General features: G+C 40.7%; 4 protein-coding genes across 8 annotated transcripts in view; 2 read left to right on the forward strand and 2 right to left on the reverse strand.

The window, feature by feature from the left end:
* Positions 1–524: 524 nt before the first annotated feature.
* Positions 525–9,273, forward strand: LOC135091796 (minichromosome maintenance domain-containing protein 2-like). 3 transcript variants are annotated; one of them, XM_063989765.1, is made up of 14 exons: positions 525–846; positions 2,130–2,306; positions 2,741–3,072; positions 3,329–3,477; positions 3,636–3,758; positions 3,985–4,130; positions 4,458–4,611; positions 4,934–5,081; positions 5,394–5,643; positions 5,929–6,124; positions 6,525–6,672; positions 6,999–7,144; positions 7,735–7,921; positions 8,331–9,273. In XM_063989765.1, the coding sequence occupies exons 2-14, from the start codon at positions 2,132–2,134 to the stop codon at positions 8,412–8,414; spliced, it is 2,238 nt and encodes a 745-aa protein (XP_063845835.1). In that variant the 5' UTR covers positions 525–846; positions 2,130–2,131; the 3' UTR covers positions 8,415–9,273. The 3 variants fall into 3 exon arrangements, with proteins under 3 accessions (XP_063845835.1, XP_063845836.1, XP_063845834.1); XM_063989766.1 differs by lacking the exon at positions 525–846 and adding an exon at positions 1,979–2,015 and having other exon boundaries at positions 7,706–7,921; XM_063989764.1 differs by lacking the exon at positions 525–846 and adding an exon at positions 1,979–2,015.
* Positions 9,274–9,764: 491 nt separating this feature from the next.
* LOC135091797 (cytochrome b-c1 complex subunit 8-like) lies at positions 9,765–11,380 on the reverse strand. The gene is made up of 3 exons (XM_063989768.1): positions 11,231–11,380; positions 10,398–10,553; positions 9,765–10,065 (listed from the first exon to the last, which is right to left on the reverse strand). The coding sequence occupies exons 2-3, from the start codon at positions 10,549–10,551 to the stop codon at positions 9,971–9,973; spliced, it is 249 nt and encodes an 82-aa protein (XP_063845838.1). The 5' UTR covers positions 10,552–10,553; positions 11,231–11,380; the 3' UTR covers positions 9,765–9,970.
* Positions 11,381–14,655: 3,275 nt separating this feature from the next.
* Positions 14,656–27,101, reverse strand: part of LOC135091804 (potassium channel subfamily K member 13-like) — a 17,288-nt gene continuing 4,842 nt past the window's right edge. The window contains exons 3-9 of one of the 2 annotated variants that reach the window (XM_063989777.1): positions 19,699–19,912; positions 18,923–19,060; positions 18,496–18,622; positions 17,886–18,004; positions 17,564–17,682; positions 16,120–16,428; positions 14,656–14,913 (exon numbers count right to left, since the gene is read on the reverse strand). In XM_063989777.1, coding sequence (XP_063845847.1) covers positions 14,708–14,913; positions 16,120–16,428; positions 17,564–17,682; positions 17,886–18,004; positions 18,496–18,622; positions 18,923–19,060; positions 19,699–19,912 — 1,232 coding nt within the window. In that variant the 3' untranslated portion in view covers positions 14,656–14,707. The remainder of the gene's footprint in view (positions 14,914–16,119; positions 16,429–17,563; positions 17,683–17,885; positions 18,005–18,495; positions 18,623–18,922; positions 19,061–19,698; positions 19,913–27,101) is intronic. The other variant, XM_063989778.1, reaches the window with a different exon arrangement.
* LOC135091805 (superoxide dismutase [Cu-Zn]-like) overlaps positions 20,590–27,101 on the forward strand; it is a 6,513-nt gene continuing 1 nt past the window's right edge. The window contains exons 1-5 of one of the 2 annotated variants that reach the window (XM_063989779.1): positions 20,590–20,766; positions 22,156–22,212; positions 25,158–25,263; positions 25,641–25,747; positions 26,577–27,101. The exon at positions 26,577–27,101 is cut by the window's right edge and continues 1 nt beyond it. In XM_063989779.1, the coding sequence (XP_063845849.1) occupies positions 20,719–20,766; positions 22,156–22,212; positions 25,158–25,263; positions 25,641–25,747; positions 26,577–26,846 (588 nt within the window). In that variant the 5' untranslated portion in view covers positions 20,590–20,718 and the 3' untranslated portion in view covers positions 26,847–27,101. Of the gene's footprint in view, positions 20,767–21,239; positions 21,361–22,155; positions 22,213–25,157; positions 25,264–25,640; positions 25,748–26,576 lie in introns of those variants that run through there. The other variant, XM_063989780.1, reaches the window with a different exon arrangement.

Below are 27,101 nucleotides of genomic sequence, written 5' to 3' on the forward strand. Positions count from 1 at the left end.
TTTTATAAACCATAAAAACATGCTATACGAGCAGAATAAAGAAGTTAAGAAAATTACCGAAAAAATACTGGAACCAAGAGGTTGGCACAGGTTGAAACAGGTAGCCAGCCATCATGGCGACCCTTGGCAGTGGAGACAACGGCCGCTATTTTCCCTGTTATTCTTCCATCGTAACTAAATGAGACAATGGCGGATATATCTAGCTAGCGGATATGAAAGCCTAGTCATCCTAGTCATGTGGCTCCACTTTGTGACGGGTTAGGCTTACAATAAATAAGAGATGAAGCAGATAAAAGCTCATAATAAGGACGCCCTACCTCTATCTGTTTGTTTACATAGATCTCCCTTCAATATTTAGCTAAATTTTCAGACTCAGATGCGAGGAAACCCAAAATAAATAATAAATAACCTCAAAAACACCCAAATAACGAATAAACTGACAGGAAGTCCGCGGGAGGAGTGTGTTACGGTGAGGGCGGTAAGGCTGACAGGAGGAGGCTGCCAACACTGTACTCACCTTTAGCTGTGTCTCTCTGGTGCTGCTTGATGGAGGAAGAAGCTGCCGGGAATATGCAAACACTGATCGCTATTAGGAGAGTGTGTGGCAAGACTGGCCAGTGCTGACTAAAACAATGTAACACCAATCCCTCCTTCCCCAGCGCCCCTGCCAAAACAATGTAATCACACCACCACCACCGCCAGGAATATGCACTGATCACTATTAGGAGAGTGTGTGGCAAGACTGACCAGTGCCGACCAAAGCAATGTAACACAAATCCCTGCCTCCCCAGCGTCACCACCACCACCACCAACGCCCTCTGCCCTCACAGCACTATTCCTTAGCCCGTGAGTGACATGAGTCGAAATCTCTTCCAGAACTTGGTGTCTCGATTCTTACCTTTTTACCTTTACCAGGCTCTATTTAAAGTCACCAGAGTTTTTAATGGTGTTTTTTTTTTCGTGATTCTATTTATGTTATAACAAGGGTTCTTTGTTGGAATTGGGGAAAATGTATTAGAGGAGCCGAATTATCATCTCCGTGGCCTTTGAAAGTTGTCATGAGTCTGAAATTGTTTAAGCTCTAGTTTCTGTTTTCTTGTTTTCGTGACTCATTTCATAATCTAATAAAGATTCTGTGTTGTTAATGGGGAAGATATCATTGAAAACCAGAATAATTATCTCGGTAGCGTTTGTAAGTTGTTTTCATGAGTCCAAAAATACATCAAGCTCTATTTTATATTTGTCTGTTATTTCATCTAAGGTATCTTTATTTGTTATTTCTATCCTGCTATCCCTGCACAGTTACTATCTTAGAACCAAGGGTAGCATTCTCAAAAAAAGCTTAATTAACGTACGTCTTATCTTTATTACTTTTAACAGGCTCTAATTAAAATCGTTGAGGGGTTTTCAATTGTGCTTTTTTTTTTTTTTTTACTGTTATAATAATGGTTTGACACATATTCTACATTGTCAATGAGGAAAACAGCAGAGTACCCGTGTAATCATCTCTGCGGCCTTAGGAAATGGTCTTCAAAATACACGCGTCTATCTCGATCTTATTACACCATGTTACTTAATCCACATCCAGTTATCAGTCATAATACGAAGCTCTCAGTTACAAAAGTCACATCCTTTCTTTGTTCTTGTTTAATCTCCCTCGCTTGAATGACATTTCTTTGAGCCAAGCAGGAAAATGAGATTAAAGGCAAAACGTTTGTTAAAGTTATTCATTTTATCTCTTTTAACAGGCTTTAATAGAAGTTACGTAAGATGAGTAAACAATTAAATGATGAATGAATAAATAAATAAATAAATAATGAGCAACATAAACGATCGAAATATAAAAAGCCAAAAGAAAAACAATGAGGAATAAAAATAAAAATAATAATAATGATAATAATAATAATAATAATAATAATAATAATAATAATAATAATAATAATAATAATAATAACAATAATAATAAGCGGCAGGTTTTGAAAATTTGAATACGACACAAAAGATAGACAAGGAAGGTAATGACTTTCCCCTTCTTTTTTCTTCTAATATAACGAACTAGTGAAGAATATTGTACAACTTTCCTTAACTCTCTCTCTCTCTCTCTCTCTCTCTCTCTCTCTCTCTCTCAGCCATGGAGGAAACCGAGGAGGCGCAGCTTACCCATGCCGCCCTACGATGGCTGGACCAGAACGGCGCCCTGACACGCCTTCAAGCTACCCTCCACGCCCGTGCCGCCCTCACGCCCATGCCCAAGATCATCGCTGCCCCCGTGCACGTTGACCTCGCTCGCCTGCACGAAATTAGTGGTGCGGAAAATGAAATTACGTTAACTCGACTCTTTTCTTCTTTTGCACCTGTCAGTCTTGTTTCGATTTTAACGTGATCTTGTATAGGAGCCTTCGGCGTTTTCAAAGGCTCTTATGAAAGTTGTTGGGGGTTTCAAAGGAGTTTTCGTGGTTTTTATTTTTGTTTGACAGGTTCTACTGAAATTGTTGGGATTTTCAAATGTGCTTTCATGGTTCTATTGATTGTCTGATTCCCTAGATGAAGCTGTTGATAGTTCAAGCTTCAAGGCTCAATTTACCGAATGAAACTTGAACAATAACAATAATAGGTCATAAATACTTCATCACTCAATTAGCAGCCAGTAAGGTCTCCGAAATTTACTTTAAAGTAACGTAACTGAGGCCGAGCTAAGGAGACGCCGTGGGTAGTCAAAACGCTTACTTGGTCCCGACAGAAAGCCTAGCGACCCTCGTTGTGGAGAGGCCGCTACGTGCACAGAAAATCTTCCATCACATACTACACATCGCCTCAGTGGCCATTACTCTTCAAATGCGAGCATCCAAGGAAGATACTGATGACCACTGCCCTCCACCTGCCATGCCGCCGCCGCACCCCGCCCACCCCGCCTCTCTCTACCATGACTACGAGCGGAAGACACGTTTTGACGGAGAGGTTACGATAGATAAGGAAGATCTGGACCTCACCCTTCACTCCCTGGCCTCTAACCTACCTCTTGATGCCTCTATGGCCAGCGAGGACCCGCACTCCGTCCTTACCGCAGCGCAGGTCAGTTTTGATATTTCGTGACGCGTCATGTGGCGTATCCCAAGAGCTTTCTCCATTCTTTCATAAACATGTCTACTAGTGAAAATGCCATTGCTTAGAATATTAAGAAAAAGCTTTAAAAATACAGATAAAGCGTGTCACTTCAACTCACTTGTCTAAATAAAAAGTATTGGAGTATTAGTTATAAAATAGTGTATGAAATGACGCGTAACTTTACCGCCCCATGGTATATATCTCAGTCTCTGCTCCCCCATAGATTTACACGCCGCTGCAGGTGGGCGGGATGCCGTGGGTGCCAGAGTGGGTGGTGGGCAGTGTGCGGGACTTGCCTCTGCACCTTCAGGAACCAAGGCTGTCACTGGTGGGTGGCCGTGTCCTCGCTGTGTCCCTACCGTCCTCATTCACGTAAGTATTACATAACACAAAGGGAGCTGCATGAACTTAACAGTAAGTGTACACGTGGCAGCCCCTATATAATGCAAAAACTTTCTCTAGTTCATAAATTTATCTAATCTTGGTGCCAAAGACCCCCACACTATGCACTTTTCTCACTGGTGATGCAGGAAGTGGGTGCGGTACCTGTGCAGCAACCCTGGGTGTGTGGGCACTGCCAGGGACCTTCACGTGAGGGTGTTTGTCTTGGGACGGCCAGAGTCAGACACTGTTCACCATCGCCCACCTTGCAGGTATACACACAGGCACTTATCTGTGTGTGTGTGTGTGTGTGTGTGTGTGTATGCCTTTTTTTTTTTTTGCATGTTACAGAATAATTTTTCACTATGCATATGTGTGCATATTTATTTTCAGTTTCTCAAACTTTTTTTTATCTATGTATATAACAGAATGATCTTACATAGTCTAAATACCACCCATAGGACTCTTTCTCTCCTTCTCTCACTCATTCTCTACCAGGATCTGCCTCTCACCACTCTCAGAGGACCCAGCCTCGAGGGAGCTTGGAGAAAGAATGACAGTGATGCTGCTTCCCAGTGCCCAGAGTCACGCCCTCACACGAGACACACCCACCCGTGCCCAGGCCCTCAGAGTAGTGCTCAGGGGTCTGTACTTGCCTGGTTTTAGTATGCAGGACCTGGAAGCTTGTTATCTTATCTCCACACTCTTTATCTAAGCTTGTTTATAAAGGCTGGATTTGTATGAAGAGATAACTCATTTTATAGTAATTTCTAATTGAGATGCTAAAGGTGCTCATCCTCTTGTTTACAGGACTTGAGATGAACTTATTTTACCTTGTCTCTATGCCCACTTTTTATCCAAGATAGTTTATAAGTCTTAGATGTTCCTTGGATGTACAGCCTTTGCATCAAAGTACATAATCATCACTTCAATTTGAGAGGCATAAGATTCTCAGCCTACTGCTCCTTCAGATGAGATGATGAAGGGAGTGGAGCCTGGCCAGGTCCTGGAGGCCACAGTGATGGTGTCTCCTCAGAGGTTACCCCAGTTTCCCTCCCTAGAGGCTATGTATGTGCATCCACCCCCACCTCTGCTGCCTCCTGCCACCCTACCCCCGGTGTTGAGGTTAGAAAGCTGTTAGATTGAATACATCAGCAGCATTTTTATGACTTATTCTTTTCTTCATGTCTTTTCTGTTCCCCTCACATTTCTCTTCTCTCTCACAAGTCTCTTCTATATAATCTTTCATAAATCAGTGCCATTGACTTAGAAGCTCTTAGTCTATTTATCAGTAACCAGTAAGGTATCTATACACACATCTGTCAAACACACCATGAATCAGCTACAAGAACCACAACACTCTATAACACAACATATCTCTGAGTTTGCAATGAGGAAAGTGTGAATTCTGAAGGACAGACTTACACCATGTACCTTGTGTCATCAGGCAGTTGGTGTCAGACAGGCAGTCATCCCCGTGGTCTCTTGTCCTCACACTGGCCTACATGTTTGCTGCCTCAGTCACCCCCGCTGGCACCTTCCACTCCCTCAAGCTGGCATTGTTGCTCTCTCTTGCTTCCTGCTCCTCCAAGAAAGTAAGATTACCCTTAGCAACACTGAACACTTACTTGAAAGCATATTAGTAAACTCTTCCATGTCTTTTCTCTGCATTTAATAGGTCTTGTGGGTGTTATTAGGGATTTTAAATGTGTTTTCATGATGGTAATGATAACAATGGTAAGTGTAACAAGGATTCTGCATCACCAATGAGGAATACACCCATGAGAACACAAGTAATCATCTCTGTAGCCTTTGAAAATTATTATGATGAAAGAACAAAGGGTTAAAGAATACAAAGCAATCCTCAAAAACTTGTAATAATCACTCTTTTCCTCCACATACCTCAGGCAGGGTTAGCAGTCCTTGCAGTGGGCACCAACACCACACTACTACTCCGTCTACTGTGGTGGTGTGCCCGCTATGCCCCACATAGCATGATCCACTCCTCCCTGGACCCTGTGACGGCCTCCTGCAGCAGAGAGCCGGATGGGGCGTTGTGGGTGCAGGGTGGGTCACTCCTGCTGGCACGTGGAGGTGTGTGTGTCCTTGGGGAGTTCTCAAAGTTCAGGAATGATGTTCGGAGGAAGGTTTGCAGAGGTGAGGCTGTGGTGGTGCTGTTCTGTTTTGCTGGTGATGTTGGATGCAGTGGTCTAATTATAAAGTTATCGTGCTATTTTATATCCTGTGCATAAGGTGCATTTCTACCTCATGTGTGTGATAAAATCTTGCAGATTAGCCATATTTCTGCATCATTTATAAGAAGCTCAAGTAAAGTACCTTCATTCCTACTTCATGCCTAAGATCAGCTCAACTAAATCCTGTAAAAGCAAAAATCTAAATCAAAACTCAACCACCAACACAACACAATCATTTCCTTCACAGTGCTGGAAAGTGGAGTGGTGCAGGTGGATTGTAGTGTCCGCCACCACCACCACACGGGCCCGTCCCTCACCTACCCCCTGCGTGCTGCCGCCTGGGCCTGCTATGACCCTGCCAGTGCCAAGGCGTCAACGGCAATGGAGACTGAGGATAATTTTCTACACGTGCCACTCGGGGACCTCACCAAGTCCATTACTGAGTGAGTATCTGTGTGCCTTAGTCTGAACCTCTCTATTACTACAAGACCTGGCTGGTTTACTTTAATATATAGATCTATGTTTACTTATGAGTATCTTTAACTCTTTCAGTGTTTTTTGGCATGTTTCTTTAATCACTAACCACTGAGGCATTTTTTTACTTGTTCTACAGCTGCCTCTGAACATTAAACTAGGAAGACACTGGATAATCTACACTTTTTGTCCCCTTTTCTTTATTGTAGATGCTCTAAACTATTTTATACATTGCCTAACCTAACCTATCCCAACTTATGAGAGATCATAACATGTTAGATTGACACAGAACAACATCTCTGCTTATCATTTCTTGTGTGGGGTTCCTGTAATATTACCATGACAGAAGAGTGTTTTGTGTTCCTGCAGTGTGTTCGGCCTGGTGGTGTACACAGAGACGCCTGGTGGAGAGTGTGAGAAGGAGGCAGAGGAGGTGATCACTTTCCACACACTGCTGGGCGCCATGTCTCCCTCCCCCTCTGAGGACTTGCTGCTTCCGAAGGACCAGATGATTCAGGTGAGGCACAGAGTTACCTGGAAGCTCTCAGAGTATAGATGAATGCAGGTGTAAGAAAATTGTCACATTACAAAGCATGTTTTCTTAGATATGTTCGAGACAAAATAGTAAACGGTAGAATTAAACTTTACAAGTGGCTGGGTTTTCTGTTTTTACTAGTCCACTTGTAACTGTTTATATTTAATAACTTTGCAGTATCTGAAAGTGAAAAACATGGCAGTGAAATTCAGGCCAAGCAAGAAACAGTAAATATGTACAACTGGATTTTCTGATCTACTTACTACAGTTACCAGTTTATTGCTTACAGTTGCTCACTAATCTTGCAGTACCTGAGAATGGTGAGGAACATGGCAGTGGAGTTCAGCCCCACAGCAGAGAGGCTCATCAGAGGGTACTATGTGGCCACCCGACGGCTGAGGGGAGACTGTATGCAGCAGGGGTCCCTTGTCCCCATCACTGCCATACACACCCTGTAGGTCCATCTGCCAGCCTTTATACTCAGTGCTCTTGTACATAGGATGTTAGTCTTGCATTTCCTTGTGGTTTAGAGCACATAAGCATGGGAACATAAGGTAAGTCAAGCATATGAACATAGTAACATAAGAGGACCTGCAAGAAGTCATGGCCTACATGTGTCAGTCCCTGCATGAGATATTTCTACCTATTTCCATGTATCATCTCCTTAATTTATCTAATCTAATGGGGATTGCTGTGTTTTAACTTATATTCCTGCATCATATATCATTCCTTCTGGTGTAGTAAGACAGTGTCCAATTCTGCAAGCCATTATGGAAATTAAAACGACTTATCTTTTGTAATCAGCATTAAGTGAAATAAGTGCATATACTGTTATCTTTTCTATTATTTCCTGGTATTTTCCATGATAAGTTGTTTCTGCAATTCCCATTCCTTACTTTACATCAAGCATAGACAATCTCACTACACAAATGTCTATATTAACCAGCATTAAGTGAAGCAAGTGCATGTACTAATACCTTCCCTATTATTTGTTGGTGTTTCTCATCAATCATAGCCAACCAAACAACAGACTCTTGCCACCAGCACTCAGGTTGCCTCCAGCCACGCCCGCCTGGCCCTGCGCACCACTGTGGAGGGCTGGGATGCTGCTGCTGCTGTGTTGCTGTGTGAGGAAGCCCTGGCGGCACACTCTGGCTACTCACTGCTTCAGGTCACGCCTACGCCACACCTCTCTCCCAATGCTGACCTTCATACTCTTGTGGGCAGGAAGGTGTGTGTGTGTGTGTGTGTGTGTGTGTGTGTGTGTGTGTGTGTGAACTATTTCCAGGTGCCACATATGATTTCTAGGGTTTTCATCGGCATTTTTCACATTGATAATACATATTCATTGTTAAACTTTCCCTAGAATCGTGGAAACATACTTGAAAATTCCCAGCAACTTCCACAACAGCCTGTTAACAAGTCAAGGTGAAATGGTAGAAGTGTTTCAGAATGTAGTCCTGTGATTCAGCTGTTGGGGTGTAGCAACTGAAAAGGGTGTCTAAAGTCCACTCAGTACTGTGTTCTTAGTTAACAGCATTCCCATTTCACATTGTTGAAGCAGGACCAGAATTGATCTCATCTCTTAAATCAACACTTTTACTGTTAAACTTGAACACAACTATGAATTTTTTTTCCAGAATGATGAACGTATGACCAGATTTCAAAAGACACTGGAGGAGTTTGTCAGCACCCACACTGGGGATATTCCTGGGGCCCTCTAAGCACACCAGGACCTTCTGCGCTATACTAAGGGAACCCACAGTGAGCCCTTGCTAGCTGATATGCTGTGTTGTGTCTCCGAGTCCTGACTGATTTGACTGATATGGATTACTTAATTGTGATGCACTAGTTGTTGAGTTTATTGTTAAGTTCAAAATGTTTAGTTGTATTCTCAAGGAAGTTAAGTTGAATTGTTTAGTTGCTCATTATTTTGTCTTGCATAATGAGAATGTGGATTTATTTTTTGACTGAGCTATAAAAGATTAACCTCCCTTATGTGCAGCAGTAGGCCCTTTATTGATGTAGTAAGGGAATCCAGTTAGTCCTTGGTAACTAACTGACAAGCCCAGATGCTACATTGTGATGCTAATTATACAAGTCTTGAGTTTGAATGCTTGCTTGTTTTCTCATGGAACTAGTTACTTTGAATTGTTTAGCTCATCCATCATTACTTTATTTTGTTTGATGAGTGTGGATTTGCTTGACTGATGCACTAATTATATAAAAATTGAGTTTAGTTTTGCATGAGAGTGGATTTATTTCCTAACCAAGTACTAAGGTTGGTATCTGATTACAAAAGTAATTAGAGAGGACCCATATACAGCATCATGTGCACTACTACCTTTGTCTACTCATGCAGTGCTCCACTATGCAATATAAATATGCATACCTTTCTACATATGATCTTTTGCAATGTAGATGTATTGGCAAGTACAAATGTTAGAACAAGGTAGACAGTAAGTAATGCCAGCTTGCCTGTGTCCATTTAAGTTCCTGAATTGGCTTTCGTGACACTATTGTAATTTTTGGAATTAAGTTTATTGTTATTTGATTGTATGAAATTAAATATGTACTCAGGAATCCAGTGACCTCAGTATTATCCTCTCCTCCAGCATTAAGACGCAGGCAGTTAGGTGTTAGAAGTGTGAATATGTTACTAAGAGTATGAATGAGATGAGTGAATGTTGTAAAGAGTGTTAGATTTAAAGATGTGTGTGAGCAAGGAAGATTAGTTGTACAAGACTTAACAGAGAACAGTTGTAGATGAAATGGATGTTGTAAAGAGGATTAAATATTTGTGTGAGGAAGGAATAATGGTTGTGTATACGACCAAATGGAGCCCAGTTGTCAATGTATAAATAAAACGGCTTCTTAACAGCTCTGTTAGTAGTGCATCTGTGTCTGGTCCCATCAGCTGACTGGAGATGTGGAGAAAAGATTGACTGATGTGTTAAGAATAAGACCTACTTTTGGGTCCTGATAAAAAAATACGTGTGTTCTGATACATAATATTGGTGCAGCTTAACTATTTCCTTCCTTAAACATAAAACGAGGATAATGAAAATATAAGCTGTACGACAATAATTTATGGAGCAACATGATAAAGTACACGATAAATTATCTTAACCTTCATCATTGGATGGACATAAATATTGCTACCATAAAAACATTACAAAAAAAGAGAAAACTGAGGCTGGAAATATGTACAAATTAATTTCTCTATACAATTTTACCTTATTCTTTACACAAGTCACCAAAACATGGCTGGTCTTCATCTTTACTCATCGTTCTCGAAGTCAGCCGGGTTCTTCCTCATGGTCTTGTCGTGAGCTGCCTCCACGGATGAGTAGACCATGTAGGCTATGATGAAGGCTGCGGGGGGACAGTGGGTCAGTGATGTGCTATCGGCCATCTTTCTCTCTCCACCACCATCACCACTGCCACTCTTCCTCTCTCTCTCTCTTTCTTTGTCTTATAAATGACTGCATCACAACTTTCTTTATCTCTTACTAGCTTAATAATTCTCCCTCTATTTTTCTGTCTATCTCCACAGCCTCACAATTCTCTCTCTTAAAGACATCACAAATATATCTTTCTCTAAACAGCATCATTATTATTCTCCCTCTCTAAACAACACCAAAATACTCTCTCTCTCTCTCTCTCTCTCTCTCTCTCTCTCTCTCTCTCAACACCTCAACACTCACGAGGGGCAATGCGGAGGACCTGTGACCGGAACCTCCTGAACATGTTGGGCACGCCGCTGGTAATGGCACCGGCAAAAGCTCTCTGCTCAAAGGGGGAGAGGGAGTACTTGATGATCCCCCTCACGTAGGCCAGCTCTCCGAAACCCTTACCCATCTCTGTGGTGCGGAAATTAATGATGTTTTTGGGTCTTTTCTTCTTCTTGTTAATTGTGTGTGTGTGTGTGTGTGTGTGTGTGTGTGTGTGTGTGTGTGTGTGTGTTTTCGTCTCAATTATAGTTCTCTGTGTATGCATCTGATATTCTCTCTGTCTGTTTGTTTATTGTGATTCTTTATTTCTCTGTCTGTCTATCTGGTAATTAGTATTATAAAAAAAAAAGCAACAATTTTGTCAACTTGAAAAAATATGAATCAATGAAAAACAACAAAATAACATGAAAAGCAAAATCACGTATCGAAAGAAACGTGAAAAAATTAAATTAATGAAAAAAAATAAATAAATGCATATATAACACACGAACACCTGCATCATAAAATTCTCAACCTAACCCAACCCAACACACACACACACACACACACACACACACACACACACACACACACATAAATAAAACACCAAATTCATCCCAGCCACACCAGCTGACCGAATTAAAACCAAAACAAACAGGGGCGATCCGGCGAAACCCAAGATAAACCCTTATTTTCCCTTTATATCGTCCCCTGAGACCCTTAAACCTACGCCTACACTTTCCCCTGATACTCCCGGCACGATTGCATTAGTGAATGTCCCTGGGTGTGGGAGAATAAGGGTAAAAAATAGGGAAATATTAGCTTACTTGCGGCGTGTGTTGCGTCACTGCCCAGCTGATCGTCTGCTAGCGAGAGTCTATAGTCTTTTAGATATATTTTTTAATCAATAAGATAATATTTGACTTACTTGAAAGTATGTTATGTAGTAAGGTGTTTTGGTGCTTATTTTCTCAATTGCTTTTTTTAGTTGAGGAGTTTAAGTATTCAATCGGTAAAAAGTTCATGTCTCAGGCGGGAAGTTCAAATTACAATGAGATACGCAGCATTTGTTTTCAGCTTTATGTGCCTTTGGAGCGGCTATGAAGATAATTTGTACGAGTAGGAATAATTTCACCTTAGATATCTGAAGGCTAAGACCAATGACGCGACCCTCAGCTTTTTAGCCTCCCCAAATAAGACAATATTAAGCCAATCACCATTCTTCAGGAAAAGGTGACGGTTCTCTGTTAACCAGCCTTCTCACGCTTCCCATTGACTGACCAAGGAAAAAGTCCCACTGAGCCTTCGTATCGGCAGCTCCTCAAGGATTGTTCTGGTTTTGCTTCTTTTATTGTTTTGTTTGTTTTTTTGTACACTGCTTATACTTTAAAGGGAGCAAAAATATGTGTACTAATACCATCCCTTTCACTTCATCCACCAGCTTCAGGGTTTAATGAGTGAATGAAACGAGTATTCAGACAAAAGGTTCTTCATTGTAAGATTCATTAGATCATACAAAGTAATTATACACTGAATGAGATTACCTTACCTGATAATTATGAAAAAAAAAAAAAGAAATGTAAGACTTTCATATGTACTTGAATACTATAATAATTCTTACGTAGCTAAATATTTCTACCTGTTTAACGTGACTTTTTAACTTGCAATACAGTAACTTAAGTAATATGTGTTTAATAATAATAATAATAATAATAATAATAATAATAATGATAATAATAATAACTTCTGTAGACTTTCTTCTGTTCACCATCATCACTAGCACTACCAGCATCATCACTACCGCCATCAGAGATCACCACTTAACTTCAAGAAACTTTATTATATAGAAGAATAAATGAAGAATAAATAAATAAACGATAAGTAAATGACACACACTCACACACACACACACACACACACACACACACACACACACACACACACACACACACACACACACACACACACACACACAAACACACACACAATTAAACATAAGGCTCATTACCTTTAAATCCTCGTAAACAAACAAGGCATCTTTAATTAACTACCACTACTTAAATTACTTTTTTTTTATTTATTCAGTCCCGATCACTCATAAAAGAAATCATTATTCTACTACAATACATAAAAAAGTAATAATAAATAAGTTAAATAAGATTAAAAAAAAAAAACTATTCAATCCTATTTATAGATTTTAATTCCATTGTTTCATCGGTTAATTTTATCATTCTTTTTCCTTCTATTCGATGTACTTTCATTATGGTCTTTTTTACTCTTTTCAGGATTAGGAAACGAGATACAGGAAGAGGAAACTGCTTTTGGCTTCATATCTTTCATAAATCTTCAGTCTTAATTGTATTTTACCTTGATGGGGAATTGGAAACGCTTTATTCTCCCACCACGTCTACTTTCAAAGGCCACAGAAATGATGAGTCAAGTTCATTTTTTTTTTTTTTTTGTCCCATTGATGTTTCGTTGTCCTCGGTAAACTATCACTTGAAATATTACAGTCTACATCATTCATATCCTTTCGTGTTTTGGGTTTTCAAAGGCTCCGGAGATAATTAATAAGATTCCTACGATGTTTCAGAGTCTATGTTAACTCTCATTTGAAACATAACAATCTTTGAAAATCCGCATGACTCATATTTGTTTAAGTATATAGTGTTTCAAAAGCCACTGAGATGAATTGGAAAGTTTTCATGTGTTTTTCCAATTGATATTTCAGTCTTTGTTAAACCGTTACTTGAAACATGAAAACCCCTTTGAATTTCTAAATGATATATACTCGTGCCTATATCTCGTTTTTCAAAGACTATGCGGGTTTTCATGTGTTTTGTCTCATCGTTGATTCAAAGTCTGCATTTAACTATCACTTGAAACATGAAAACCCCTTTAAAAATATAAATAATTCACTTTCGTTCCCTCGTCACCTTCTCTTTATGAATCTCGTCCCTTTGTCATTTTCTTCATCACACGCGTCTGTTTCTCATCCTTCAGTCAGCTCTTTCTTTCCCACGAGTCACCGATAAAACACTTTCCATTTCCTCAACTTCTTTTCCCTCAATTTCTATTCCCTCTACTTAACACGAGAGAAAAGTATACGTAAGGAACCTAGCTACTTTTTAAACACTACTGGGTCAGCGTGAACTAGAGTACTAACTAAGAATAAGAGGCATTACAACACTACCTGTCAAACCCACCTGTAACACTGTGGTCAGAAACACGTAAATGACACCCACATTATACTAGATACTGGAAATATAACATTGATCTAAGACTAAGTACGGCACAGTTATCGTTCACCAGTTTGTGTTTAGAGCTTGTCTGTCGAAGGAGAGATGGAATAGAGACATGAAGAAGCTGGACCTGGGTGAAGGAGATAGAGAGGATAGGAGGTACTGGCGATAATAAAGAACAAGAAGAACCAGAACAAGAACATACATGACTGTTTAAACGCATCACGTCTCCAGTTGCGCTTGTCGACAGTCATTTGGATAAGTTTACGTAAATATAATGTCTACCTGTCTCCACATTTCATCTGAAACGTTAATACTTCATCATAATATTGTTCTCCTGTCAATATTCTCAAAAATCTGCTCAGGGCAAGGCTGGGATATAAGTGGAAATGTATTAATCAAATGTACAAATTTTGGGAACTGGTAAGACTTTTGAATGGACCAATCAGAGGCGACTACAGTTTAAGTTGCCGTCTCCTCTTACTCAGCACTAGTTTAGGTTTTATCTCAATATTCACAGATATATTTTTAACGTTCTCTTTTAAAGTAAGATGAGACGCTGGCCAAGGGCAACAAAATATTACAAAATAAGGCCCAGTGAAGATGCCACTCCCTAAGTCAAGTGTTATCCAAAATTTGAGGATGTCTTGAAGCCTCCCTCTTGAAACAGTTCAAGTCATAGGTAGGAGGAAATACAGAAGCAGGCAGGAGGTTCCAGAATTTACCAGCAAAAGAGACGAAAGCTTGAGAATACTGGCTAAAGTCTGCAGAAATATGTCTAGAACTGCCTATTTTACAGTGAGACTCAAGCCGTTTCAATTCCATGAGAGCTTGAAATCCCTTTGTTTTGAATCCCTTTGAATTTAAGCAACCATAATTTTCAAAGCCCACAGAGATTACTAGTCAGGTTTCTATGGCTGTCTTTCCCGTTGATGATATAGAAAACCTGTTAAACCACCACTAGAAACACGAAAACACCCTTGAACACCCCAGCAAATATCACTACAGCCTGTGAAAGCCGAGATGAGATGAAAAGTTTGAGAATGTAAGCCCCGCCCCATCTTAATCCAGGTCCTCCTCCTCCTCTTCGTCCTTGAGAATCCCGAGTCGCCTTGCCATACTCTTCACGTTGCTGATCACTTCCTCCTGCACCAGGTTGAAGCTCATGGCCAGGAGAGCGATGCCAAAGAGCAGATAGATGGAACACAAGGCAATGCTCAGTTCCACGTTGTCCTTCACCTTCTGCGCAGGCACGAAGTCACCGAAACCTGAAGGAGTAAGACGAAAAAGGAACGTTGACATTATAAAAGACTTGAAAATGTACGAAAAGAGGAGGAAATGAAAGAACACTATGAGAAGTTGTGAGAATAATAACGTTGGCATTAAAAAGAGTCTTGAAAGTATGGGAAAAGAGGAGGAAATGAGAGAGCACTTAAAAGTTGTGAGAATAATGAAATATGAATCATAGAGAGAAAAACAGCAATATAATAGAAATTTAAATACGTGTAACAGAGAATGAGTTAATATGATAGATTCTTAATAAAGTGTGGAAGAATTAAAAGAAAAAAAAACAGGTAACAGAAGATAATTATGAGGAAATAAGGCTAAAAAGGCATATATTATGGAAGATGAAATACTAGTGATAAAAATGAAGAGCTGACATGACAGATACCCCAACAATGGAGAAGAATTAAAGAAAGAGAGATAAAAGAAGGGAAATATGAAGGAACAAGGCTTAAATCAAGAAAAAAAATAGCATGAGAGATGAAACTGAAAAGGTGAATATAGAAAAAAATGACATTACAAGATTTTAGAAAGAAAAAAAAAAGATGAGAAGAGAAAATGAGAGAATACGAGGAAATATGACGAAGAGAGAGACAGACGTATAAAAAAAGAAAAAAAAAATAGATGGAAAAGAAAATGGAAGAATAATGAAAAGATAAAGATGACATTGAAGGATCTTGGAAATGAAAGAAAATAATGGAGTTGTGAAGAGGAAGAAGAAAGGTCAAGATTACATAGGTCACTATTACGAAAGGTTAATAAGAGAGAGAGAGAGAGAGAGAGAGAGAGAGAGAGAGAGAGAGAGAGAGAGAGAGAGAGAGAGAGAGAGAGAGAGAGAGAGAGAGAATCATTAATTTCATCATAATTCAAGTAGTAACCATCATCACTTTCATCATTATTCTTCACTATCACATGAATTAGCGTAAGTTTCACCATTTCCTTTATCACCACTTTTAATCATTCTTCACCACCACTATCAGTACCACCATCACCAGTACCACCATCACCACCGCTAACATCACTATGAAAAGATGGTTATTTGACGCTTTCCTTTAATTTCCATCACTATCAACACCACTACCACCATACACCACCACCATCACTATCCCTCATCATTACTAACACTATAAAAAATCAATCTATGTATCAAAACACCATTACCACCACCACCACCACCACCACCAGCTAACCTATAGTAGTGAGGGTGATGAAACAGAAATAAACGGAGTCCAGGAAGCCCCATTTCTCCCAGCCAGCGAAGAGTGTGGCGCCCCCGAAGATGTAAGCCACCACGAGCATCACGCCAAGCCAGATGGGCACCGGCTTATCTCCCATATCGTCCTCTTCCTCCTCGTCGTCGTAGTCATCGTAGTCATCATAGTAGTAGTCCTCGTCCATGCGTGACATACGGCCGCGGGGGTCGTGTGGCGGGGACAGATGGCGCTGGTAGCGTTCTGAAGCGCGTGGCGAGCGGGGCATTGGTGGGGAGTCGTTGTAGCCTAGCGGAGGAAAGGAAGGGGAGATATGTTGATGCTAGGGATATTATTGCACCTTATTTATTCAATTTTGCCGTGATACAGTGGGCCAGCGGGGTCTTTGGGGATCGAGGACACTCAAACACCACTGTCCGAGGTTAGGAAGGGCATCCACTCACAGTAACGGTTCCCACTGTTAAATTCAAGGTCCTTCGCTAAGAGGCACCGTTTTGGCCCTGATAGACTAAGAAACACTAGCCTACAAGACACTTTTCAGTATAATTTGGACAATCCTTGTGACTGCATGTGCTTACTAGGGATTGCCACCTTCAAAGGACATTTTTTTCAGGCTCTGGAATTCCCCTTGGCCAGAGTCCCACTTACATAAAAAATCCAGGTCGTGGCAGCCTTCAAAAATGGAAAAAAAATATGACAATAACATCTCTCAAGGAAGAAACCATTGTGTCTAACCTACATTCCATTCTATAACTGAAGAAAACTAAGCACTACACTACTGCTAAAGGTTTTCTCACAAGGACAATCGTCAAAGGCCACGGAGATAAATAACCAGTACTTAAAACAATTTTCCCCGAACTAATGATGGAAAAACCTCGTTGAATTATCACTAGTATCATAAAAAAAAAACATTATAATCAGTTAGAAAGTAAAAATAAGATGCTGTAGAGCTTGAAAATCCATTCCTTGTCTACTATGACCAAATTGGGAATTAAGCTCAGGCACTTTTATCTCACTGATGTCGCAGATTCCATATTAACATTCAATAGCATCATGAAAACCCAAATTTGCACCAGAACCAATTAAAAGATTTATAAAAGACAACGAGGAGTTTTAGAATCCATTCTTTGTGTACCATAAACGAGTTAAGAATTAAGTTTCTGCCCCACTGATCTCGCAGAATCTTTGTAAAACCATCAATAACACCATAAACAATCCAATTTCTACAAGAACCCGTTAAAATGGAGCCATAATTAGATGCATAGGTGCTTGAGAACCATTAAAACCCACTCCTTGTCTAATATAGAAATAAATAATAAAAAATCCGGTAATCATTTGGTTCAGGAGACAGATTCTCTTGAAAACGGATATCCTATCCGCTGTAAACAGGATACCACTAGTTTTAGGGACCGCTTCCTCTCACCTGGGTTAGGAGGGGGCCCGCGGTGGCTTCCCCTAGGCTGGTGCGTCACGGGCAGGTCAGCTTCCTCGTCTCTCCTGCTGCGTCTGCTCCCCTCCCTCGCCTCCCTTCCCTCGCGGTCTCTGCAGTGAAGGGAGAGTAGTGGTGGTGCTCAATAAGGAAAGGTGAGTTGGTTAATTTTCTTATTTAATTCCTCCTCCTCCTCCTCCTCCTTTTTCTTTTTTTTTTCATTTTTTTACGTATTTTTTTCTCTTTTTCTGTCTTTTCTGAGTTGATTTTGTGATTGAATGCAAGAGAGAGAGAGAGAGAGAGAGAGAGAGATTACCCTCTGAGGTCACCGTCCCTGTCTGAGTCCCTGACGGAGGGCCTCGCCACGTCCTCCTGTGCCAGTCCTTCCTGCTCGAGGGCGTACTTGTTGAAGAGGACCGCTACCCGCCCGTCATCCTGCAGGGAGGGGGGGAGCGAGGGGAGACAGACAGGTGAGACAGGAGAGACAAGGAGGTAGAGGTAAGATAGAAGAGAAAAAGTGAGATAGGTGAAACAAAGAGGCAAGGAGACAAAGTTATATAGGAAAGACAAGGAGATAGAGGTGAGATAGAACAGACGAGTATAGGCAGGTGAGACAAATGAGATAGGAAAGACAAGGAGAAAGAGGTGAGATATAAGAGACAAGTATAGGCAGGTGAGACAAGGTGAGATAGGAGGCAAGGAGACAAATGAGATAGGAGGCAAGGAGACAAATGATAGGAAGCAAGAATAGTTATGATGGACAAGATTACACAAATGAGACAGTGAGACAGGTGAGACAGGAGAGGAGAGACAAGGAGAGACAGGGAAAAATCAGCCACAAATTCATAAAAAAGTTTAGCTCTCTCATTTTCAACAACAAAAACAACAACAACAATACCAATCATAATAACAGTAGTAACAACAACCTCTTTAGCGGGCGGGGCAAGATAGTCAGATCCCCGGGAATTCTGAGAGGCCCTCGTGTGGCTGTGCTCCGAATGGCGGTGACTCCCTAGCGTGCGCATGTCAGCCTCGACCATATCGTCCTCCATCCTGGAAATAGAACAGCACTGCGTGATAGGATGAACAGGATAGAAGCAGTTAATTTATTGATTGTTGTTGGTATTACTACTACTATTACTACTACTATAAGTGCTCTCATTACTGTGCTGGTAGTAGTAGTAGTAGTAGTAGTAGTAGTAGTAGTAGTAGTAGTAGTAATAGTAGTAGTAGTAGTAGTAGTAGTAGTAGTAGTAGTAGTAGTAGCAGTAAAAATAATATAAAACAGCTAAAAAAACATGAAAAAAGCAAAATCTCTCTCTCTCTCTCTCTCTCTCTCTCTCTCTCTCTCACTTATAGTCGGGGTCGGAGTAGGAGGAGGTGTAGAAGGCGGAGTCACTTAGATGAGAGTCGGCTGATTTCTCTGACGCCCTTTTGGATCTCCTGAAGGAAGAGGTGCGCGTCCTTGAGCCTCCTGAAGTGCTGGGGTACCTGAGGGGGCGGGTGAAGCGTTAGCAGAGGAGCGGAGGGCGTGGGAAGGTCGTGGAGAGAGAGAGGGAATGCGTGGGATGTAGAGAGGATACCAGAGGAAGGAAAAGATGAGAACGATAAGGAGGGGAGAGAATGGGAGGATATTGAGTGGAGGAAAAGAGGGAGGAAGGGAGGAAGGATGAAAGGGATGAAGGATACGAAGGAAGGAATAGAGAGTGAGAGAGAGACAGGGAAAGGAGACAATGGGAAAGAGGGAAGGGAGAGAGGGAAGGAAGGAAGGATGGAAGGAAGGAAATGAAAGGAACGGGAGAATGGGATAGTGAAAATGAAGGAAAAGGAGAGACAGTGACAGTAGGAAAGGAATGGGAGTGAAGGAAAGGAGGGAAGGATGGAGGATATGAAAGAAACAGACAAAACAATGATAAAAATGAGGGAGAGAAGAGCAAGACACAGGAAATGAGAAAGAGGAGAACAGACGAATGAAAAAAGAAGAAAAATTTTTAGAAATCATTAAAAAAAAACGTTAAAAATATAAAAAAAAAAACGAACTAAACACGCAAAAAAAAATAAAGAAAAAGCAAAAAAAAACAAAAAAACATAAGATTTTAAAGCACCAACAACGCTAAACCCTTTATCACCTTCTGGAGGAGCGCGTGGACCTGCCTCTCCGTCTCTTCTTGGGCCTCTTGGTACACGCGTAGCAGCAGACTTTCCAGTAGAGAAACCTGAAGGAGTGAGCCATCCCGTCCCCTATGTTAGCAAGGCACAGCATCATGAGAGGCACTCCTGGGATGGCGTAGAAGATTGTGACCACTTTACCCCAGTCCGTCTTGGGCGCAATGTGACCGTAACCTGACGAAGGCGCTGATGGTGAGATGCAAGAAGGGAGGAAGGGAGAGAGACATACAAAGACAGATGCAGGAGGAAAGAAGGGAGGGAGATACATACAAAAACTGATGAAAGAATGGAAAAAAGGGAGAGAGAATGTACAGACAGATGCAGAGAGAGAGAGAGAGAGAGAGAGAGAGAGAGAGAGAGAGAGAGAGAGAGAGAGAGAGAGAGAGAGAGAGAGAGAGAGAGAGAGGGAGGGAGGGACCAAAAACAAGCAATCAGACTATCTAACTAACAAACAAACAGATAGACAGTGACACACACAAACATAAAGACAGACAGACAGAGATATACAGAGAAACGGACAGACAAAGAGGTAGACAGTGACAGGCGAACACACACAAAGACACACACAGCGACACACAAACAGACAAGGACAAACTTAATGACACTAAAAAAGGTTTTCACTTGATAATTTTCCCCTTCGTAACTAAACCCTTCACAACTCGAACTAACAACAAGAAAACAAAAAAATAATCTCAATATACACCATACCATCAACAAAACACAAGACACACACAAACAACCTAAGGAATTACCCATTATCAGTTACATTATCACCTGGAAACACCTGAAACTTGGTAACACACAGGTAACACACAGACAATAACTTCCGGACTCCCGTACCATCTAGAGACAAGAAGCACCACCACCATCACATTCTCGCGTCAGCCTCTCTCCTACCACAACCGGCCGGTGTGTTTGCCACTTTCCCACAGTGAGTTGTGCTATTGACAAGCAAGCACCGTCCTCCAGCATCTCTCATCATGAATCTATATGAGTTTAGTGCAGTGGATGCCGGTAAAGGACTATTGGTACGTATACATTATTTCTGTTTTATCTTTGTTTTGGTAGTCTCGATGTGGTTTTCTTTTTTTTTTTTTTTCACAGGTTCAGAAATCATAACGTAGGGATAGACTGTTTTCTTGTTTTGTTTTTTTTTGTTTTTTTTGTTTTTGTCTGTTACGTCAACACAGGTACATAAATCAAAGGAACGTAAAGGAAGCAGCGAGAAACCATCGGGGCTACTCGTGGAAGTCCCTTAAAATTCACCAAGCACAATGAAAAAAAAAAAAAAAAAATCAAAATTAATGAAGTCTTAAGAAAACGAAAAAAAAAAAATAAATAAATAAGGAAAAATCTCTCATAACAACTTCCTCTTAAACTCCACCAATGAAAGAACGAGGACTGAAAATGACAGTTGACAGCTGACAGACGTAGCGAAAGGAGGAGGAAGAGGAAGAGGAAGAAGAGAAGTAACAGCGAGGCAGAGACAGTATTACAAGTTTGGCGGTACTTGGCAATGACGAATACTAATATATGTACCGCGTAGGTGAGCTCTGAGTTACACACACACCTGGTATTCAGTTGGCCAGCGAGCGTCTCTCCTGTGTTGTCAGATTCTAAAGGTAATTTGCAGTGTTTTTTTGTAGGTTTAGGTTAAGTGGTTCTTTTCTCAATTCTTTTCTTTGTCTTTTTTTATTTTTCTCTTCTTATTTCCTTTGTTCCTCCATTCGTTTTCTTATTTTTCCTCTCCTTTTGTTTCTTTGTTAATTTCTTCCTTCTCTTTCTCGGTTTCTTTTTTTTTCCGTCTTCCTTCTATTCTTACTTCCTTTGTTTCTTCGTTCGTTTGCTCGTTTTCTTCTTTTTTTCCTCTCCTTTCTTTCCTTCCCTCCTTTCTTTCTTCGTTAATTTCTTCCTTCTATCCTTCCTTCCATTCTTTTTCTCTCTCTTCTCTTCTTTCTCCCTCTCTTAAAACTAAATCTATACTTTGATTGTCTTCTTTTTATTCAATTTAGTTTAATGGCCCTTTCTTCCTTCCCTCCCTCGTTCAATTATTCCTTTTTCTCACTTCCTCCCTTTCTCCCTCTCACAGAACTAAAATCTTGTATCTACGTATCTAATATTTACTTTTTCTCCCTCTTCTCTGCTTTCAGCCTTCCTTTCCGTTCCCCCATCACGCCATCTATGAATCGCTCAAATACGTGTACTTGTTAACCTTGCATTCCTTTCATCCTTCCCTCCCCTTCCTTCACCTTGGCGCAATCTCTCCCTTGATCTCTCAGCCCCTTACGGTTTCTAGCACCTCATCTCCTTCACTATCCATAAGTCTATGTTCCTTTTATACTGTCTCTGTTTCAGTTAGAGGGAGTGAGAGAGAGAGAAAAGGAAGACAAACAAATTAACACACTTTCTTCTTTCAGGTCAAAATGAAGCTTCTTTTGGTCGTGTGTCTGGCTGTCGCTGCTTCCTGCGCTGTGGTAAGTAGAGCTCGGATATGCAAAGCTACCATAAGTGACGCCACAGTGCAGTGAATGTTATGCTCTGAGTAGTAACCAGAATACAGGCCCGCATTCACCAAATACTTAGTTCAGCTTCCTATGTCTACTGCTTCAAACAGGTTGTAGTGTAAGTCGCTGGGTTTCCAAAGGTGTTTTTCGTGGTTCTAGTGGTGAATTGGTGTTTTCAAGAGTATTTTTGTGGTTCTAGTGATAGTTTGACAGGCTCTAGTGGAAGTTGTTGGAGTTTTCAAATGTGTTTTTGTGGTTCTAATGATAAATTGCGGTTTTCAAAGGTGTTTTCATGGTTTCAGTGATAGTTTAACAGGCTGTAGTGGAAGTTGTTGGGGTTTTCAAGATTCTAGTGAAAGATTCGAGTTTTCAGAGCCGATTTCATGACAGTAATAGTTTAACAGGTTATAATGCAAGCTGTCAGGGTTTCCTGAAGTTAACAGGCTGTAGTGAAAGCTGGTGAGGTTTCAGAGAATGGTTTCATGATTGTAGTGATAATTTAACAAGAATTCTGCATCGTCAGTGAGAGAAAGGAAAGAAAAAAGATCATAAAAACCGAAAATCACACACACACGCACGCACACACACACACACACACACACGCACACACACACACACACACACACGCACACACACACACGCACACACACACAAGGAAAGTATTGGTCATCGAGGACAGGAGTTATTTAAGTTTCCGTTCATGTGGTGAAGTTCGTGCATGGCCAATCGATTTGTACGTGGTTTTGTTGATGCACGTGGTTGGAGTGCACGTGGGAGGCAAGCAAATATCTCTTTTCTTTTTCTTTGTTTTTCTTTTTTTTTTTCTTTTTTTTATTGTTCGACTTGTTCTTTTTTTTTTCTTGTCATGCATAAGAAAAGTGAAAGGTGGTTGTGTAAATCTCTCTCTCTCTCTCTCTCTCTCTCTCTCTCTGTTACAAAACGCGAGTGTTAGAGTCATGCGCAATATGTTATGTAAAGTTAATAACACACACACATACACATACACACACACGCACACAGACACACACACGCACACACACACGCACACGCTGGGAAAGGAAAAGACTTGCATAAAGAATAGAAACGAATCATTGTAACCGAGGTCAGTGTGTGTGTGTGTGTGTGTGTGTGTATGGAAGGCACTCTCTCTCTCTCTCTCTCTCTCTCTCTCTCTCTCTCTCTCTCTCTCTCTCTCTCTCTCTCTCTCTCTCTCTCTCTAAGAGGCACCATCAGTTACAACACACGCTCATCACCGCAGCATTACCTATGGCACAATTAATACCACCTAATTACCTGGCATTAATTAAAATACTCACCTTTGTTAGATTCCCACGAAGGTTAAGTCTCCCCTGTTGCACTTTCTACATGTCAAGGAGACTGGCTAAGACATAAAAAACGGGAGAGTAGAGACTGGGAGAGAGAGAGAGAGAGAGAGAGAGAGAGAGAGAGAGAGAGAGAGAGAGAGAGAGAGAGAGAGAGAGAGAGAGAGAGAGAGAGAGAGGATCCTGTTCAGCTTGCCACTCTAAAAAAAAACTTGAGCAGAAAGAGAAAAAAAATCTGTGCTTATACAATGCAAGCAAACAATTATATATATTGGAAAAAAAAACTGTAGATAAAACACTACGCCTTTCTTTTTGTGCTGGTCATGTTTTGCAATAATAGTAATAATGATAATAATAATAATAATAATAATAATAATAATAATAATAATAATAATAATAATAATAATAATAATCTCTTATGTAATTTACCACCTTTCATCCCTTGCTAATTTTACCTATATTCACCTTACGTACAGATTAATCACACCTGCGTATCATAAAGACTCTTCTGAATAAAAAACAACTACGTAAACAATCAAAACAGAACCAACGTATTATCTAAACCAAATTCGAAACCTTCATAAAGAGAAAGGAATCAAAAGACTCGATGCTCACTTGTTTTTAAGTACGAATTTCTACAATTATCGTACTTCTTTACCTATTGTGGTCTACGTAAGGACGCGGTTCTTTTTTTAGCTTTCATTATAAACTTTCTCTGTGACTTTCCTCGTTATTGGCCTTGAGTGGATCAGTAACTGGTTCCGATGATTGTTCTTTGTGTCTTTTTATTTTATTTTTTTTATTGAGTTGTGTAAGGGAGTAAGGAATGTTGCATTAGGGAGGGGGTACCTGTTTCTTACGCAAGGTTTTGATGGTCAGGTGGTGTGTGTGTGTGTGTGTGTGTGTGTGTGTGTGTGTGTGTGTGTGTGTGTGTGTGTGTGTGTGTGTGTGTGGGTTGGTGGGTGGGTGGGTGGATGTATGTGAGGTGAATGGTTACATGACATTCACTCACACACACACACACACACACACACACACACACACACACACACACACACACACACACACAAGAATGAACACAAAAAAGACAGCTAAGGATCTTTCATAATTAATACACATACACAGCAATAAAATCAATTAACTTTCCCTAACACAATATTTTTCTCACATAAACACCAACAATAATTTTCCAGACACTCGTATTAGACTCTTAAATACTCCTATAGTTTAAGAAAGACAACATCAACCACTCTATCTGCCTATCTCTCCTTGTCTCCATGCAACATAAAAAAAATAGATAAATAAATAAATAGATAAAATAAGGGAAGCTGCGAGAATCCATCAGGCCTACACGCGGCAGTTCTTCAATAAAACAAACACATTTTTCATCTATCATTCATAAAAATCTAACTATCTAAATCTCCCTCACGACTCGACACTAACAAGCCCATCCCATTCACCACATGTATTAATGCTAACTGACTATAGGCGTGTAGAGATTAATAATTTTTACCAAGTCTATTCCATTCAGCTAACTTAAAAGTACACTGATTATACTAAGGAGGTTAATCGTCGCTACCTTTCCTCCTGCAGGCGCCCAGACGTCCTAACGCAGTGGTGGATTTTGTGCCTGGCAATGCTAAAGTGTCTGGACGGTTGCAACTTTACCGAACTGATTATGCCGGTGTCTTGATCCAGGGTAAGTGACGGGGGGGGGGGAAGGATGGATGGGGTTGAGTATGTGGGTGTGTGTGGGTGAGTGTGTGTTTTTGTCTCTCTCTCTCTCTCTCTCTCTCTCTCTCTCTCTCTGACCGTAAAAAAATAGCACTTTTTTACATTTCTTTCCCAATCACAGTCTGTTTTTTTCTTTCTCTTTTTATTTATTTATCCATTTTTCTCGTCTGTACGTCACGTCACACCTGTTTCTCTGCCTCTCTTCTTTTTATCTATTATTTTTATCTCCCTCTATATTACGTCTCACCTATTTCTCTCTCTTTCTTTTCTTTTTATTCATTTCATTTATCTATTTTTTCTCGTCCCCACGCCACGTCTCCCCTTGGTCACTGGTCACCTCAGGGAGAGTGTCAGGCCTAACTCCAGGTCACCACGGCTTTCACGTACACGCAGAGGGTGACCTGTCTGGGAAGTGCACGGCCGCAGGTGGTCACTTCAACCCCTTCCAGGTAAGTGAAGTGAAATGAGGTGAAGTGAGGTGAGGTGAGGTTGAGTCGGATTAGGTTAAGTTAGCTGAAGGGAGGGCAGGTTAAATCAATCAAGACTAGGTTAGGTTAGGTTAGATAACGTTATATCAATAAAGACTACTTAGTTAACTTCTGCTAATTAGTTTACATAAAAATAAACTATCAATTTTGCATCCACACACACACACCCTACATCACTCTAATCACTTCACCTCCCGCTTAAAAACCACTGTAATAAGTCAAGAGTGTAGCGTGGGAGAGTCACGCTTTACTTGTCATCTTCCCATTAGCATTCCCTATCAGCCACGACTCATCCCGGGGAGGCTTCGTGAGGTTGTAAAGTTCCCGGGTACGAGGGGCGCTGAATGACGAGACGCGAAGCCGATTTATATAAAGGGCTGATATATTTGTCTAGACTCAAATGTTTTACTACTATAACTACTGCTACTGTGTTACTGGTGCTGCTGTCTTTGCTATGTCAGAATTGTCGGTTGGTTTAGCTTTTAGTCTAGCCATTGTACTTCCCTAAGGACTAGTATGCGTCATGTACGAGTCTTCATTTGTTTCAGTTCCTTGTATCTTCCTCCTTGACTCCCATTCTTTGCAGTTTTACCTCAGTTCTATCACTCCACCTCACTCTGTTTTCCTCGGGCTCCTTCCCCTCCAGGTTCTTTTAATCCGTTCCTAGTCTTCTCTTCTCACCTCCGTAATGTATTCCACTCCTCTCCTCACTTCTCAACATTCTCATCTCTGTTCTCCCCAACTTTCCACCTTCCTGTCTTCTCTTCCGCCAATCATAATCTCATTTCAGACCAACCACGGCTCCCCATACGATAACCCCATACGCGACCGCCACGTAGGGGATCTTGGCAACATTCAGGCTGATCGTTACGGTAATGCTGACATCTATATTCATGACACGGTGATTTCCCTCGACCCTGCCTCCCATGCGTACATCGGCAACAAGGCCATCGTGATTCACCAGGGCCGCGATGATCTAGGACGTGGTGGCAACCCGGATAGCTTGAAAACTGGCAATGCTGGAGGACGCGCTGGTTGTGGCCTCATCGTACCTCACTAAAAGTTGTCGAGCTTCTTGTTTTTTTTGTTTTGTTTTTTGTGTTGATAGTTTTTTGAGTTATTTTCTTTTCTATTCTTTTGTTTTATCCATTTTTTTTTCTCTCTCGCTTCAGTATTCAGTAAATATTATTATACTATGTTTTTATGAGTGGTGTTAAAAGCAATTAGGTTATGAAGTCGAAAATTTGCCTCGACAAAATATCTTACCAAATAGTTGTAGACATATAAAAAAATAATATATCTGTACTTATACTAA

This window comes from Scylla paramamosain, chromosome 38 (assembly GCF_035594125.1).
Source record: "Scylla paramamosain isolate STU-SP2022 chromosome 38, ASM3559412v1, whole genome shotgun sequence".
Taxonomy (NCBI): Eukaryota; Metazoa; Arthropoda; class Malacostraca; order Decapoda; family Portunidae; genus Scylla; species Scylla paramamosain.

Coding starts and splice junctions, on each gene's coding strand:
- LOC135091796 (XM_063989765.1), top strand. CDS start 2,132: ATGGAGGAAACCGAGGAGGCGCAGCTTACCCATGCCGCCCTACGATGG. Junction 3,478..3,635: donor TCCCTACCGTCCTCATTCAC/GTAAGTATTACA, acceptor CTGGTGATGCAG/GAAGTGGGTGCGGTACCTGT. Junction 7,922..8,330: donor ATACTCTTGTGGGCAGGAAG/GTGTGTGTGTGT, acceptor TTTTTTTTCCAG/AATGATGAACGTATGACCAG.
- LOC135091797 (XM_063989768.1), bottom strand. CDS start 10,551: ATGGGTAAGGGTTTCGGAGAGCTGGCCTACGTGAGGGGGATCATCAAG. Junction 10,066..10,397: donor GGTCCTCCGCATTGCCCCTC/GTGAGTGTTGAG, acceptor GTCCCCCCGCAG/CCTTCATCATAGCCTACATG.